The 16,438-nt window shown below is 57.4% G+C and overlaps 6 protein-coding genes across 6 annotated transcripts; 2 read left to right on the top strand and 4 right to left on the bottom strand.

Annotated features, from left to right (window-relative positions):
• Positions 1-123: 123 nt before the first annotated feature.
• Positions 124-3,039, bottom strand: PSEUBRA_006122 (uncharacterized protein; the record flags this gene model as incomplete). The annotated part of the gene is made up of 1 exon (XM_059465699.1): positions 124-3,039. One exon carries the CDS (start codon positions 3,037-3,039, stop codon positions 124-126), a length of 2,916 nt encoding a protein of 971 aa, XP_059321730.1.
• A 3,052-nt stretch (positions 3,040-6,091) lies between these two features.
• PSEUBRA_006121 (Glycoside hydrolase, family 37) lies at positions 6,092-8,494 on the top strand (the record flags this gene model as incomplete). The annotated part of the gene is made up of 1 exon (XM_016439470.1): positions 6,092-8,494. The coding sequence occupies one exon, from the start codon at positions 6,092-6,094 to the stop codon at positions 8,492-8,494; it is 2,403 nt and encodes an 800-aa protein (XP_016289806.1).
• Positions 8,495-8,963: 469 nt separating this feature from the next.
• On the top strand, positions 8,964-10,457 carry PSEUBRA_006120 (Polynucleotide kinase 3 phosphatase; the record flags this gene model as incomplete). The annotated part of the gene is made up of 1 exon (XM_059465698.1): positions 8,964-10,457. One exon carries the CDS (start codon positions 8,964-8,966, stop codon positions 10,455-10,457), a length of 1,494 nt encoding a protein of 497 aa, XP_059320321.1.
• A 150-nt stretch (positions 10,458-10,607) lies between these two features.
• On the bottom strand, positions 10,608-11,432 carry PSEUBRA_006119 (uncharacterized protein; the record flags this gene model as incomplete). The annotated part of the gene is made up of 1 exon (XM_059465697.1): positions 10,608-11,432. The coding sequence occupies one exon, from the start codon at positions 11,430-11,432 to the stop codon at positions 10,608-10,610; it is 825 nt and encodes a 274-aa protein (XP_059321729.1).
• A 2,190-nt stretch (positions 11,433-13,622) lies between these two features.
• On the bottom strand, positions 13,623-14,174 carry PSEUBRA_006118 (uncharacterized protein; the record flags this gene model as incomplete). The annotated part of the gene is made up of 1 exon (XM_059465696.1): positions 13,623-14,174. One exon carries the CDS (start codon positions 14,172-14,174, stop codon positions 13,623-13,625), a length of 552 nt encoding a protein of 183 aa, XP_059321728.1.
• Positions 14,175-14,534: 360 nt separating this feature from the next.
• PSEUBRA_006117 (Gamma-glutamyltranspeptidase) lies at positions 14,535-16,313 on the bottom strand (the record flags this gene model as incomplete). Its single annotated transcript, XM_016439451.1, has 1 exon — positions 14,535-16,313. The coding sequence occupies one exon, from the start codon at positions 16,311-16,313 to the stop codon at positions 14,535-14,537; it is 1,779 nt and encodes a 592-aa protein (XP_016289804.1).
• Between the last annotated feature and the right edge of the window lie 125 nt (positions 16,314-16,438).

Raw genomic sequence — 16,438 nt, 5'->3', positions numbered from 1 at the left:
GTGGTATATGCCGTCGATACGCTCAATGCAATCTGTTTTCTCGAATGGCAAAATGAGGTTTGCTCCTTGCTCAAAGGTGGTTGGAAGAATGAATGCAGATTGAAAGGGTTGCAGGGTGAAACATCAGTGTGTTGCTGGAAGGGGGAGCGTGTCGGGCTGCCAGAATCGGATGCACTCTAGGACGAGGTCTGAGGCCTGATTTGGCTCCTTCCTGCCCGACACCTTCCCTTCCTCGGGTCGACTGGTCCCGCTGGTCTCCACTTGAGCAGCGCTTGGTATTCCTGCCTGCGGCTGAGCCTTTGCGTCAAGCTGAAGTGACCTTGCCTTGGGCGTATACGGAAAACGCTCAGAAGAAGATGACGAGCCTGCGTCGTCGCTCGAAGCTCGATCGTAGCTGGGCCGGGATAGACCAGAAGGCCTCGGAAGCGGCTCCAGAAAGCTCTGACGATAGAGAGGCTTGACGGGCGACGTCGACTCGCGGTGAGGGTTCAGCTCGAGACCGGATGCGATCGGGCCAAAGAGGGTCTCAAGATCCGATTTCGCGCTCGAGTTGCGCCGTGACCCGACGGAACGAGCCTGTGGCGTGACCGCGGAGGTCGGCGAGATGCTGTGCCCCGGGTGGCGTGAGGTTGATCTGTTGCTGAATATCGGGTTGCTGTTGATGATGTGCGGATTGCTGCGTGTTGCGTCGTCCTGCGATGCACTGTTGACATTCCTGCTGCTGCCGATGTTGATGCTACTTCCGTTTGCGATGCTGTTGATGCTATTACTGTTGCTGTTGCTGTTGCTGTTGCGTTGGTGGGAACTGGGACTATGAATGTTGGAGGGATTACACGTGCGGCTGACTGGATCACTCGAGATCCGATTCGAGGCCTGAAAGTCCGTGGGCGAGGGTGGTGGCGAAGGCATGGAAGAAATCTGTGTGCTGCCGAGGCCAGCAGATGAGATGCTACCCTGAAGCGCTTCTTCGCATGCGTACGAAGCACGTCTTGAGCTGCAGGCGCCCAAGTCGATGGCCGACCTGACGCGCTGCAGAAACGGCAAAGCTTTAGCTGCGAGCTTGCAACGCTTTGCGAGGCTTTGGAACGAGCAAATGTTCTTGTCGAGATCGTTGCGGACCTGTGAATGCATTTGCAGCGCTGAATTGCTCTGCTGCCTTGCTGAAGCGTCCCGCGAGCACATCGGCTGGGCATGCTTTGGCGGACCCGGGAGGCGGAGAAGCGCTGTAGCCTGGACGATGGCGGCTGCGAGCGCATTGTTGGTGAACTGCCACCAGGCCAAGGCTTGCTCGGGCGCACAGGCTGTGGCGCTTGCGAACGTCTCTGTCTGCCAAGTGGCTGAGCGCAGGACCGCTGAAAGAGAGAAGACGGCGGATGTCGATGGCTGTTCCAGTGAGCCTGTTTCAGATGCTTCAAAGTCTGCATCGCTGCCCTCTGTATCACAGTCCGATCCCGATGCATCCGTTCCTGTTGATTCTGCTTCCGTGCCTTGCTGTCCGCGCCTCGTGCACAGAATACGAGATCGATAGGCAAGCGCAGACAGGAACCACGGCCGATGCAGAGCCATGAGCATGCGATGGACCATGGAGCAAGCCATGTGCCGCTGGCAGATGATCTGTGCGAGCTCATCCTCGTCGACCTTGCCGGCCATCTCGATGGGCAGCGGTTTGTGCAGAAGGAGGAACGGCGGCAGACTGGCGTGATATCGACGAATCCGCTCATCGAGCTTGACCACTTGACAGTGCTCTGGGAGCGTGACTTCGCTTTGGCTCCTGCCATGCTCTGCTACCGTCGGGCTCGAGGTGCGTGCAGGAAGACCGCCTGGCATGCATCTATGCGCTTCGAGATGATCTGGCGACCTAGACTGACTGGTGAGAGTGGAGACTTGATGCATGAGATCGGCCAGACCGAGCTTCCAATTGTGAAAGATGTTGGGGCTGTAGCAGCTGCCGAACGCATCGAGGCTAGAATAGAGCGGATTGCCGTACGCGGTCCAGATGGCTTGGATGCTGGGTAGGTCGGGGAAATCGGCTAGGGAGGGGGCGGACTTTGGCGAGGAGGGCGGCTGTGTAGTGGAAGATGGCGGTGCAAAGGTGAGGATCTGGGAGCGGAGATGGAAGATGAGGTCGCTAAGGAGCTTGTTGCAGTGGAGACGATCTTGAACCACAGTGTCAGCTGCCTTGGACGATGTTGCAGGGCACTTGGCATGTCGTTGACTTGCAATTGATGGACTAGCCGTCGGCGATGCGGAGCGTGAGCCAGAAGTTGGCGCACAAGACGGCACAAGGATGGTCTTGGCAAGAATGAGCGCTAGTCCGGTGAGCCCTTGTGAGCGGTGGAAGAGTTGCTCGTCGTTGGAGCAGAGCAGATAAGTAGACATGAGGTAGAGAGCTGAGCAGGCCTCGGGCGTTGGATTGTGGATGAGGTCGGCGTTGGAGCGGGAGCCGGCAAGGCAGGCAGAAGCGACACCGAACCAGATCCTGCCGCGCGTAGACGAAGAGCGGGCGATACTGCTAGGTGAAGAGGCCGACGATGCAGACGAAGGGAAGCACGCTGAGAAGAAGTCGCCAAGAGCAAGAGCCGCCAAGAGGCAGGCGAGGCGGTGCGGATGGATCGAGTCGGCACCGTGACGTTCGGCCTCTTCGAGCGTTTCGAGGAGGGTTGTGCGGTCTACAGGGGTTTGCATCCAACCAACGCCTTGGTGATAGGCGTGTAGGAGTTCGAGACCATCGCGAAAGGGCAGAAGGGACTGGAGATGCGGGATGCCGAGCGCGTATCGTGGGAAGGGACGGGGACTGAATGGAGCCGCTTCGATGTACGACGATTTCGCGGAATCATAAGAAGCGGATGCGACGCCGTTGGAGCGCGTGGTGCTGTTGGAACGTGTAGCTGAGCATGGTGGTGGAAGGTGTATGCTTGAGGGACTGCTCGGTAGCGAGCATGCGGATGCTGTCTTTGCAAGCTTGATGGGGGACGGTGATGAAGAGGATGGATCGGATAGTGTGCGCTTCCGACCCATGCAGTGGTCCAAGGCGGCCATGGTGGCAGTCGCAATGTGGTTGGGAATGGCCTATGGGGAGAACATCGAGATGAGATGCACAAGTGCGTTTGTCGGTATGGACACGTTCGAGGGCGAGGTTGAAGGCAAGAGTCGCTGAGAGTTGCAGGTTAGTGAGGAATGTGACAGGAGCGGCGAGGCCGACTGAAGAGCGTGTGAGTGTGACGGAGAGAGTCGATTGCCAAGTCACAGTATCGGAGGCGGTCCGAGAAGGCGTGCACTTGTGAATGGGATGGTGGTGGGAGGATGCGAGATGCAGCGGATCTGTTCCGATCGAGCCGCTGCGATGGTCACAATCAGCTTTCAAGTACGGTCGCTGATCGTCGTGATTTGTCACTGGCGACTCGAAGGCGCTTGGCTCAGACTGACGCACAAGATAAGGTTGCAGACAGTTCAAGGACCATCCGTGATCACCGGTCAAGAAGCGCGAGGCAGAAGCGGTCCAATTTAGCCGGACCAATTGATCCAAGAAGCAGGGACGGTGGTTGCCTTCTGTTTTTCCCTTTCAGACAGGCAGCGCCATCGCATCACATGCGCAGCGGCAGTTGAAAAAAGGTGCTCGATGCTGCCGATCGACGACAGAGAGGACAAGGCGTGCGCAATCGAAAGCAAGCATGCCGGACAAAGCGTTCAAAGCATCCCGACGGCGAAATAGCGACCCAAGATTTGCCCGACGGAATTTGGCACCCAGCCAGCCAGCCAGCCAGCCAGCTTCAATCGCAGAAATCGCCTTGTTGGCCGTGTCCATCAGCATCGGATCTAGGCCGGTCTTTGCCGAGAGATACCCACTCCTCTTCCGTCTTTGCCTCCGCTCCCTCTTCCGTCGGTCAATCCGGACAAATGACGGCATGTGGCGTTGCTGGATTGCAAGCGGCGCAGTGCTGTCTGCAGTCAGAACTCGTAAACACCGAGCTGTCGGAGCACTTTGGTCTCGTATTGCCGCGTTGCCGTGGAATCGTTTGGATTCGGCAATGCAAAAATGCACCACAACGCTTGAATTAAGCGGACCGCAGCTCGGGTTGGACGTCGGATTTGCAACTGACTGAGAGCTCGCCGGCTGCTCTCTTGCGGCAGCTGCTGAGGAGGCCTGCGCAATGCCTCGATGCTGCCGTTACTTTCGCTTGTGCCTGCTGCGGGTCGAGCAGCCTCCGGACTGAAGTAGAGCGTAAATGCGCCCCTGTCATGCAGAGCCAAAGGGGCCAACGCGTGCATCAAATCCGAAGATCCGGCTTTGTCTATTCCGTCTGCTGCTGCTGTACTGTTTTCAATTTGAGCCTGCGCCTCTGGGCTTGGCGTTCCACGGTAGTTTGACGGCCAGACAGCGTTCCATCGATACGGGCCGAGAAGTAGCCCTCGATGCACTCAAATCACTAAGAATGGAAGGGCCTCAGTTGCTCTGATGCGATGGAGGCCCACCCGCGGGGGACCGGCAAAGAGGTTCCGCTGCAACACGGATCCCACGGATGACTTTCGCGGCTCCTGGAATTAGCAAAGACACAAGATCAAAGAGATGCATTGGCCCGAAGAACAGCGCAAGGGGAATCGCAAGCCTCATCCGTGGCGCTGCGGCTGATCCGCGGCGCGCGAGCGGCAAACTCATCCCGGAAACCACGGACCGAAATCCAGCTGGATTGTGAGACCTGTACACTAACACGTAAAGAATATCATGAATGATGAAGTCGAATCTCACCTCGAATCGGCGATATCGGCTTGGCGGAGCTTGAAACGGAAGTGCAAGCACGACGACGTCAGCGCTGCGCCTCCCAATTTCGGCTTTGCACCTCAAACCACGCTTCAGGCTTTTGCTCTTGCACGACCACGACAGCTCTGACGTTCCTGAACTGCCGCAAATAGCACTCTCTCAAGCCTCGACGGAGTTGCAATCGCTCTCCCATGATGGACCTTGTGCTCAACCTAAAAGTCCAACAAGACTCGCAGGCTGACGGACTGCTGCTTCAATCTCTTCATGCAAAGGATCACTCACCTCTGCGCACCTTGTCTTGCTCCCACACTTGACGCATCGATCAGCTGATGGGCCAAGATCTGCTGTGCATCATGAAGCAGTGATTCTGCCCTTGAGCACGATCCGCCTCTTGTTGACCGGTTGCGCCAGGTGGTTGGCGATGCGGTACACCATCATCGTCACCGGGCCCAGGAACACCCCGAGATCCGCACTCGACTGACTCGGCTCCATCCTCGCTTGCCCACGTTGGTCTTTACGCAAACAGGTTGGTATAGTAACATATGGCGAAGATCAAGGATCTTGTCGCTGTATTGTGCTGTTGTACCGCTATTCGACCGAAGATCCGCCATGCGCTCATCGCTTCCCGCATCCGCGCTTGCCATTCGCAAGACTGCAGAGTTGCTGCTGCACCACTTTCCCCGCCATACGCGGCCCTTCGTTCGGCTTCTGCTTTTCATGCAACCGCCATGCGACCAGATGCTGCACGATGCCGGGCTCCGAACTCAATGGTCGAATCATGTTGCACTGACCAGCTGCACACAAGTTTTCTCGCTGAGATGGTGCTTAAGCCGTTCAAGAGGCCGGATCGGCATCATCTCAATTCACCGCTTTGCAACCCTAAAAACTTTTTATCGGAGAAATAAGAGAAAAGAAACTTGGCGCTACGAGACAGCTGTGTAGCGTCCCAAGCGCTTCAAAATTCATTTTAGAAAATGGCCTCTCTGAGACACAACGCAGCTGAGCCCTAACTCTCCCCCCGCAAAGTGACGTTGTGGATCAGCGTTTGTCACCGGCCTCTGTGGGCTTGGCGTAGCCTTGCTGCGCTCTTTTCATTGAGTTGGCCTGCATCCACGCCCACACACCGAGCCAAGGACGAGCTTCAATAGAGTGAGAGTGGGATTCCAGCTCCCTAGCTAGACAAAGGAGAGCTCAAATTGCGGAGAGAGTGGGGGGAACAAGTTCCATATAAGGACCACTCCCAGACTCGACGTCGTCGTAGTTCCTAACCTCCATCTCACTGTCGTCTTCTTCATTGCAAGCACGACCGTTTCAGTTCACCCCTTCATCAAGATGCGTCTGCCGGCTCTCACATCGCTGGTTGCGCTCCTGCCAGCCTTGGCAGCGGTCGCAGCCCAGGATGCCACCCCTTCTAGCAGCGCCACGTCCGCCGCGAGCTCGACCACCTCGATGGTGAGCAGCGTCGCCTCCAGTGCAAGCAGTGCAGCTTCTTCTGCTTCTTCTTCCATCACCAGCGCTTCCGGCTCTGCTTCATCTAGCTCGGCCGCTTCCAGCTCGTCGGTCAACCCCTTGACGGAAAAGCCAGCCGCGGCTGTGCCCTCGGCCACAGGCAGCCCCTCGGCTGTCATCCCCAGCGGTGAATTGCCACCCTCGCAGGAGCTCTGCACTTCGCCCATCTACTGTCCCGGTCCTCTGCTGCAAGCCGTACAGCTTGCCGGTATCTTTGAGGACAGCAAGACCTTTGTCGACAAGGCCACCTCGAGACCCGAATCCGAAGTCGTCAACAACTTCAACCAGCTCGGCGGTGGCAACACTAGCAACATCACCTACGAAGAGATCGTCCAATTCGTCGACGACAACTTCGTCGCGGAAGGTGTCGAGCTCGTACCCGCCGATCTCGGCGACGAGTTTGTCGAGGACCCCGAATTCCTGCAAGGCGTCGAGGACGAAGTGGTCCGCGACTGGCTCAAGCAGGTCCACAGCTACTGGGAGCTGCTCGCCCGCACCACCAACTCTTCCAGCCCCAGCGGTGTCCAGTGCGACGGATGCGTCTCTTCGTTCATTCCTTTCAACGAGAGCCGTGTCTTTGTCGTTCCTGGTGGTCGTTTCCGCGAGCTCTACTACTGGGACACCTTCTTTGTCATTGAAGGCTTGATCACCTCGCAGCTGCAGTCGGTCGTCAAAGCCATCCTCGAAAACTTTGGCGATCTCATCGACAGGCTCGGCTTCATCCCCAACGGCAACCGTATCTACTACGAGAACCGTTCGCAGCCTCCTTTCTTTACGCTGATGATCGACAAGTACATTGAGGCCTACAACGACACTTCGGTGCTGGAGCGATTCCTTCCCTTGCTCGAGCGCGAGATGTCTTACTGGAAGACCAACCGCACCATCGAGTTCACTTCGCCCTTTACCAACAACACCCACAACATCACCCACTACAAGGTCGACACCTCGGCTCCTCGCCCTGAAAGCTACCGCGAGGACTACGAGACGGTCGAGGAGGCAGCCCAGTCCGGTCTCGAGCTCAACGAGACCTCCAAGGCCCAGCTCTACTCGGATATTGCCTCCGGTGCAGAGAGCGGCAGTGACTACTCGGCTGCTCGCTGGTCCACGCGCCCCACCATCAACTTGACCGATACCATCCCCGCTCAGCGCTTCCTCAACACGGCTGCTCAGCTGCCCGTCGACCTCAACTCGATCCTCTTTGCTTGCGAGCAGAAGCTCTCGGCTTTCTACAAGGTCTCGGGCAACGGAACGCAGGCCAACGCTACGCGTGCCAACTACTGGGCACAGCAGGCTCAGGCTCGCAAGGAGGCCATCCTCGATGTCTTCTGGGACCCCAGCAAGAAGTTCTTCTACGACTTCAACACCACTCTGGGTGACCGTGCTCCGTTCTTCACTCCCGCTGGCTTCTTCCCGCTGTGGGCTCAGATCCTGCCGCAGGAGTTCATCAACGAGACAATCAGCATCGACCAGCGCAGGGAGAACCTGCAGGCTGTCTTCTCGGGTCTGCGATACATCATCGACCGCTTCAACGGTACCCTTCCTGCTTCGCTGATCACCACTGGCCAGCAGTGGGACTTTGCCAACGCCTGGCCACCTCACACGTACATCGCTCTGGAGGCGCTTCGCAACCTTCCCGACATGCTCGCCTCCGGCGCCCAGCTCTCCGCTGAGAACGGCACCTTTGCCCTCATCCCCATGGTCAACGGCACGAACCAGCTTGGCCAGACGCAGGACACCCTGCCCGTTCAGGGCCTGGAGAACGAGCCCGGAAGCATGATCAACGAGACCTCTGCCGGCGCCACGGACCCCAGCGATCCATCTGTCGAGCTCACTCCCGCTCTCAACACGGGCAACAACACGAGTGGCGAAAGCTGGCGCGACGAGCTGGTCCGCGAGCTGGCAAACCGCTACGTCGCCTCCGCGCTCTGCTCATGGCGCGCCACGGGCGGTAAGCTCAACACCACAGACGCCGCCTTCCAGCCCGTCCCCGACGCAACCCTCACTGCCAACGGCCTCAATGCTTCCACCGCCATCGGCAACATGTTTGAGAAGTTCAATGCGAGCGACATCAACGCCGCCGGGTCGGGCGGTGAGTATACCGTCCAAACGGGCTTCGGTTGGACCAATGGCGTCGCTATCTGGCTTGGAGGACAGCTGGGAGCCAACCTGACGAGGCCTGAATGTCCCCCGGTGGTGGTTCAGGAAACGAGCACCGCTGAGGAGTAGACGAGCTTCGCTGAGAAGTAGATGTAGCCTCAGGAAGCCCATAGATAGAGTCAAATGATAGAATGGCATCTTGCGCTTCTAGTGCCGGTATACTCTGGTGTGTGCGTGAAAGGAAACGAGATGAGAATGCCGAGAACGACGAGGAGGGGGGGGGGGGGGACCTTTTTGGTCGCCTTTTCGTGGTGTGAATATACCGAGCGCTTTTTTAACAGCGGATTATCTTGCTTCCGCAAAAAGGGTGTCTCACGGGCCACTTCCTCGCGAGCTTAATTTCGCAACTCAGCTTCCGACCACCAGCTCTCCTTCCTCTTTCGCTTCTTCTCCGCCGAATGGCAATCTCGACCCGCCTCCGACTGCAGCACTGTCAATCACTACCGCACTGTGGTCGTTACGAGGACTTGGCTCTCAGGTCGCATCGAGGAGCAATCGAGCAGTTGTCGGCGTCCGCCTCGCTGTTGGAACCGTCGCGATGAAGCGAACGCTCGCGCAGCAAACCGATGCGGGGGCGGCGAAGAAGCAGCGCGATGAGTCAGACGACGACGAGCCAGTACTTCCCACCAGACCTTCGAGCTCGACCGGTCCGCCGCCACAAGCATCGTCTTCAAGCAGCATGGAACAGGCGATCAAGAAGCCAACCGCGACCCTTGCCTCGATCTTTCAGCCACGGACCGCCAGCTCCAGTGCATCGGCGAATGGAGCCTCTTCCTCTAGCGCTAAGCTCAAATGGCTGGACTCGATCGGGGCCAACAAGACCTGTCTACACGGTGTGTACGGGGATCCGCAGCCAAGTTCAAAAGTCGCCTTCTACGATCTCGACGGCACCATTGTCCGGCCGAAGAACGGGAAGACATTTCCAAGCAAGACGGACGAGTACGACTTTGACTTCCTGTTCTCGTCTCCACCCCGGGCAGGTAGCCTGTCGGTCATACAGCGCATACGGAATCAGCACGCAGAAGGATTTACCGTCGTCGTCATCACCAATCAGAAGCAAACCGCCTACTCGGCCAAGTCGGGCCTCGCGACATGGAAGAAGAAGATGGGGCATATCGCCGCTGCAATCGACGTGCCGATGCGCGTGCTGGCCGCACTAGGCGACGATGAATATCGCAAACCGCGGTTGGGGATGTGGACGGAGTTCGTGGCGAGATGGAATGGCGGCGTGGAGGTGGATCTGAAGGAGAGCTTCTTCGTGGGCGACGCGGCGGGGCGCAAGAAATATCGAGACCATCAGGACACGGACTTGAAATGGGCGCTCAATGCAGGTCTAGGCTTCTACACGCCGGAGGAGTATTTCTTGGCGAAAGACAAGGAGTATGAAATCCCAATGCGTCCCTGGTCGCCGTCGTCTGTCATCCCTGGTCCGTCGCTGAAAGGCCTCGTTGCCGAGCCGGAGGACGATGTGGTCACCGTCGAACTTTCCTCGATAGACGATCCAAACGTGGCACGAACGATACTCGGCGACCAAAGTGCGCCCGAGATCGTCCTCTTCGTCGGCGCCCCGGCGTCGGGCAAGACGTTTCTTTTCAACCGCATCTTCGAGCCCGCCGGACACGTTCACGTCAATCAAGACACTCTCCGCTCTCGTGACAAGTGCCTGCGCGCCGTGCGCGACACGCTATCCTCCGACCTCTCGTGCGTGGTCGACAACACAAATCGCGACCGTGCAACAAGGAAACACTACATCGACCTCGCGCGGACTCTCGGCGTGCGCATACGATGCATCTACTTTGACGTTCCGAAGCATGTTTGCGTACACAACAATCACTTTCGCGCACACCACGGACCGACAAGCGGAAAAGAGAAGAAGCGGTCCTTGCTGCCATTTACAGCGATAGAGAGCTGGTTTAAGGATCGACAGCCGCCGAGGCGGGAGGAGGGGTTCGATGCGGAGGTGGTCAGGGTGAGGTGGGGTTGGAGTGGCGATGAGGAGGTGAAGAGACGGTGGGGGATGTATTATCATTGAGAGTGGTGTAATTTTACATGGTCTGAGCGCTTGACAAAGGTATCAATGTTGGCTGTTCGACCTCAGTGCCGAGGAACTGGTTGGTGTTGAGCCGACGGACTTGAAACGGACTCGTGGTGCTTCATCGGGCCGTCTGGCACCGGTGGCAGTCTATGTGCCCCGACGCCATAACACAGATGGGTTGGAAAAGATCGATGTCTGACTATCGACAATGAGCCACCTGTCGCTGCGGCCGTGCCAGCCTATCAGCACGGCATTGAGAATCACGACATCGAGTTGCACCACTTCGGGCGGTCGGTCCAATGCCAGGTCGGGAAAGAGTGTGCTGAGTGGCACGTTGTCGGGTACAGACATCAAGAGCGGAATACCGGGAGCTTTGCCCTCTCCGGACTCGGGCACAGCATACAGCATCAACTTCCAGATCTTGCCGTTGGTGATCGCTCCAAGGTCTGAAGCCGGAAAAAAGCTGAAGTAGCCGCGCACATTGACTCGAAAATCCGAGCCGTGGCTACGCAAGAGGTCGACCACTCTGGTGAACTTCAGTGGACAACTGGGTGCCTGGTACCGGCGAGATTCCAGAGCAATATGTTTGTGAGCGGCGCTGAGTTGAAGCATGACGGCGGGAGGACTTGCGAATCCGCCGACGGCGTACGGCGCAACAGGAAGTGCGTCAGGCTGTATCGATCCATCCTCGTCTGCAGGTGCGGTCTCTGCAGACACACTATTGAGCGTCGGAGTAGCCGTCGACGTCGTGACGTGAATCGAATGAGCGGGCCGGGCGGCTTGAGCTGGATTGAACAGCCCATCAGTGGTCCTCGAACGAACGTTGCGCACTGGTGCTGCGGCGGCAGGAAAAGAGTCACCTTCTTCGGCAGCTTCGCGCTTTGTAACAGCCTGGTCTGTGCTTGTGTCGATCCTGCCGCCTCGATTGCTAACAGACACAGGGCTGCTTTCTTGAAATCTGTCGAGCGGCATGCTGCTTGATGTCGTAGGTCTGACCGACGCGCCCGCCTCGCCACTTTCGCCATCCTCGTAATCGACCAACAGCCGTCCATCGTGACCGAGGTCGGCTTTGAGGGCTGCACGAGCGTGTTGAAGGATTCTGAGAACTTGTTCACGTTCTGCCGGGCTGCAGTCGATCGATAAGATGACGCGGGACGTCCGATCATCTGGCCCTTTACTCGGTGGCGAAGGAGGAGTCATGTTCGAGATGCCTCGCTGGGTAAAGTGCGCGCTGTTGATGTCAAAAAGCTGAGGCCTGCCTCGCACAGATCGCGATGGATGGCGTTATTTTCTCGTCGAGGTCGAGGTGAGGGTGGGAAAGGAAGGAGCTGAGCAAATCATCATTCTGTTGTGCAGAATTGCACTCGTGAGCGGCGTACATCAGAGAATAATCAACACGTTCAAGGGGCGATATGAAATGTGGGTATCGACCTTCGACTCTTGTCCTTTTGCACAAGTCATACATTCCGGCTGCCATCAATTCAGACGACACAGTCTATCCACAAGTATCAGCGCTCAAATGTGTATGCTGCAGCGATGAGCGCACGGAGAGATGGCGAATGATATACTGTTTTTGACAAGAGGCGCTTTCTACATGGTTTTCTGACAGGTGATGAGGTGGATGACGTACTGCCATTAGGAGAATGTGACCTGAAACAATGAACATCTATGGCGAGAAGGCTTGGGAGGATTGAGACACGCTGGAACGATGAGGAAGGACGTTGGCCTGATACCGAGGGGAAGACGATGTCTAGCTGGCTCTTGATGGCCTGACAAAGCTAAGCAGGACAGCTAGGACAGCAATGGCAGGTGTAGCTGCTGTAGTCACCCACCGCTACGAATGTAGATGTCTGGCCGTCGGCGACCAGCCATCTTTTACCGGACTCGGAGATCTTGAGTTCGACATTCAGGATTGACATATAGTACTTGTGGCCCACCAGCAGGCGGTGGAATGCAGTATCAAATGGTAGTTCCACAGGTGCAGAAACCATGAGACGGATATGGGAAGCACCATCCTTCTTGAGCAGGGAGTCGCTCACCAGTAGATATTCGCCCTTCTCTTGCTCCCGCTCTGGCCAACGGCTCCCGAAGCCGATGACGTTGACGCGCACATCAGACGTCTGACACTTCAAAAGGTCAACTAGCTGCACAAATGGCATCTTGACCTGTGGCATCTCGTAACGGCAAATTCCTACCCCAACATGCAACCAGCACTTGCCGATTGTCATGGAATGAGCGGGCAGGCCTGCGAAGTCACTGTGGGCATATGGCGCAAGCGGACCGTTCATTGGCAGCACTGAAAGTGCAATGACAGGAGCGGCAGTACCGACAGCTGCGGAAGTCTGAGCGGCGTTGGCAGTCGCGCTGGTGGTGGATGCAGCATCGATGGACATGGCTTGGACGTCAGCTTGATGAGTCGTGGTTGGAGCATCATCAGCTGCCCGCCGTAGCCAATGTTGGCAAGAATGGCTTCGCGAGCTCGACAAAGATGCTCGAGCACCTGTCCGTGATGCGCAGGGTCGCAGCGGATGGCGAAGCTCACGACAGAGGCGGGCTGCCCACTTCTCTGGGCTGTTGCCGGTGGCAAAGACATGTTGATGTTGTCGCTGAGCGGGGTGAGGTCTTATGTTGCTGATGTTTGGTGACGAGACCGTCTTGCCAGAAAATGGATCCAATGTATCCGATGAATGGCGATGTATCAAGCGCACGGCGATGGGACTATGGTGATGGTGTGGCGGAAAGCACCTAGAACCAGCCTCTTTTCTACGAATTTGATTCAGCTCAGGAGGCATCGGTGTGCTCAAGGCACAATGCAGCGCCAAATGAAGTGGGCGACACGAAGTGTGGGAGTCGAGCCATTCTTGCCCTTTCGCACGGCTTGCACTCTTTCGCGCAGCAATACTCTTCACATATCGATGAGTCCAGACACCAGCTCGCTTTGACAAGTACAAGCGCTCAAGTTGGGTAGATGCAGCGATAGACACAAGCGGAATCGACGAATCAGTAACATTGTTGATGAGTGCGGATTTTACATGGTTTAGGAGTAGTAGGGCTCGTATAGGGCTTTGTGATGGTGAGAATGACGGGTGACAAAGACAGAGGACTTGATTTTGATGATGTCGGACGGCCCATGTTGAGCTCACGCTTCGGGTTGCGAAGGAGCTAAGAACGACCGCAGTCGCAGCCATCTTGAAAACGAAAAATGGACGTCTCCTCATCGGCTTTGAGGTGGATTTCTCCACTGTGCGGCGAGGTCATGAGTTTGACGTTGAGTATGGCCACAAGCGACCTACGATCCATAGGCAGACCGGGGAAGGATTCGTCGGAAAGGCAAGGATACGAGGGCGCAGGTAGGCGAAGCTCAATGTCGATGTCAACTTTTTCGCCGTCGGGCAGAGAGGTCACGTTGATGTCCCAGGTCCTGATGGAATGGCGCAGAATCAGGTGCGGAACATGAGCGATGTAGCCGAGCACATTGATGCGGACCTCGGCCCACTCGTCTCGCACAAGGTCAGACAGCTTGACAAATTGCGTAGGGACCCGTGGCATATGACGGAAGAGGCTTCCCCAACCGACGTGCTTCCAGAACGGGCCAATGTCCTTCAGTCGGGCAGGCAGGCCTGCAAAGTCGCCTTGAGCGTACGTCGCAAAGGGATCGGTGGTCAAAGCATCGGTGCTTGCGGCCAAGGTCAGATTGTTCCGAGACGTGGTCATGGTGTTGGGTCCGGGAAGGGCGTGAAATTGTGCTGTCGATGGTTGAGGTTGGCTCAAAAGGAGAAGCTGTTGACGAATGGCGATAATTATCGTAGAGTCGAACGCACCGTGGTGGAAGTGAGGTGAGGGCGCAGATGAAAGCAACTCAGCCTCAGACTCCTCTTTGCGCAGCTTCGTCATGGAACGTCAACTTCGAAGAAACATCGACTTGCGCAGAGCGCGAGCTGCAGACGGTTATATTAAGCGAGGAAGTCGACCATCGACTCTCTCGGCCATTCGCACGGCTCAGACTCTTTTGCTCGCACAAGTGATGGCACAGATCCTTCCATTCGTTTCCAAGTCGTCTACAAGCACAGTCGCTCAAACCTGAGCAATCGCCTGCCCATCGGCTCGAGGATCGCTTCCCGCAGCCCAGACGAGCTTCCCACTTGCATTGGCAACCTTCTGAATCACCTGCCCCCTTCCGAACTGGAACCGTCCCCAGCCACTGACCACCTTGACCTGGTGTCCCATCGCCCTCAGCTTCTCCACCACGCCCTCGTCCACGCCCTCTTCGAAGTACACCTCGCTCGTCGCGCCTTCCGGCCCGGCCATGCCCGCTCCGATACAGAACCTCGGCGCATCGAGCGCGTCCTGAACACTGAATCCATGATGCAAAATATTCATCAGCACCTGCACCTGCCCCTGAGGCTGCATGAAGCCGCCCATGACGCCGAAGCTGAGGAAGAGTTCGTCGCCTCTCGTCGCCATCGCCGGGATAATCGTATGATACGGCCTCTTGCGCGGTGCAACGTTGTTCGGATGACCATCTTGCAACGTGAACCCCGCACCGCGGTTCTGCAACGTGAACCCACACCCAGCGGGGACAGCTCCCGTGCCAAAACCCGCATAGTTCGAATTGATGAATGAACAAGCATTGCCGTACTGGTCCGTGACGGAGAAGTAGACGGTATCGCACGTGTTGGCCGGCGAACCTTTTTCGAGGTCGACAGATGCGCGGGTGGGATCGAACAGTTTGGCTCGAGATGCGAGGTAGGATGGGTTCAGGAGGAGAGCGGCTACGTCGTGTTCCGAGTGTGCGGGATCGGAGACGTGATAGCGCGTATCGGCGAATGCTAGGCGCAACGCCTCAATGAGCGCATGGAGATACTCGGTCGAGTTGTGCTGGACCTGCGCCAGATCGCCCACTTTGCCCTGGTTCTGCATCTCGTCCAGAATGCCGAGAGCAACGAGCGTGGTGAGACCCTGACCGTTGGGCGGGCACTCGTACATCGTCACGCCCTCCTTTCCGGCCAGATCGCCGGCGCTGGCCGGGTGGTTGTAGGTGTACTGAATGGGCGTCACCTCTTCCGTTCCGCGGCCGAGGTGATCCTTCAGATCGTCGAGCTCGAGCACACCCCCTTGGGACTGAACGAGATCGACGATGGCCTGAGCGATTCGACCCGTGTAAAAGCCCTCCTTGCCCTTGGTGGCGAGCTCGCGGAAGGTGCGTGCGAGCGTCGGCATGCGCATCAGCTCGCCCGTCCTCGGCGCTCTTCCCTCGAACAGCATCTCGTCCGCATTCGGCGAAGCTGCTTTGATGAGTTTCTCGCTGCGACTCCACAGGTAGGCTGTGCTTTCGTGAACCGGATAGCCCGATTCAGCGAGACGAATGGCGGGGGCGAGGATGTCCGACATGCCGAGCTTGCCAGAGCCGAGGTTTTCCACTGTGTCGACCCACGTCGCGGCCGCACCGGGCACGGTGACGGCGTGGATGCTGTTCATGGGGATCTCGATGCCGTCGACGCCCTTGGAGCGGAGCACGTCGAGTGTCATTGCTTGAGGAGCACGACCAGAGCCGTTGAAGGCGCGAACGGTGCGTTTTTCGGCATCGTAGAAGAGGCAGAAGGCGTCCCCGCCGATACCGGTGTTGCAAGGCTCAGTGACGTTGAGTGCCGCAGCTACTGCTACGGCTGCATCGGCTGCGTTGCCGCCCGCGTTGAGAATCTCGATTCCAGCGGAGGAGGCGAGAGGCTGGGAAGAGGCGACGACACCTTTCGTGGATAGGACGGTGGAGCGGCGCGAGGAGAAGCGCATGTACTGGTTGTTGTGGTGCGGGTCGGTGACGGACCAGTCGAAGGGCGTGCGTGCGGTCGTCATCTTGGATGTATTCGAGGCTTCCCGGTGATTAAGAACGTCGGTGGTAGGATGGGCAGGATGGTAGAGGAGTGCAAGAACGGAGGACACTCTAAATAGTGTTTCCACTTGGAAGGAAGGAATCCTGG

Source organism: Kalmanozyma brasiliensis, assembly GCF_000497045.1.
Source record: "Kalmanozyma brasiliensis GHG001 unplaced genomic scaffold PSEUBRA_SCAF8, whole genome shotgun sequence".
Classification (NCBI taxonomy): domain Eukaryota; kingdom Fungi; phylum Basidiomycota; class Ustilaginomycetes; order Ustilaginales; genus Kalmanozyma; species Kalmanozyma brasiliensis.
The sequence above is the reverse complement of the archived record's forward strand: the minus strand, read 5'-3'. Positions and strand labels throughout refer to the sequence as shown.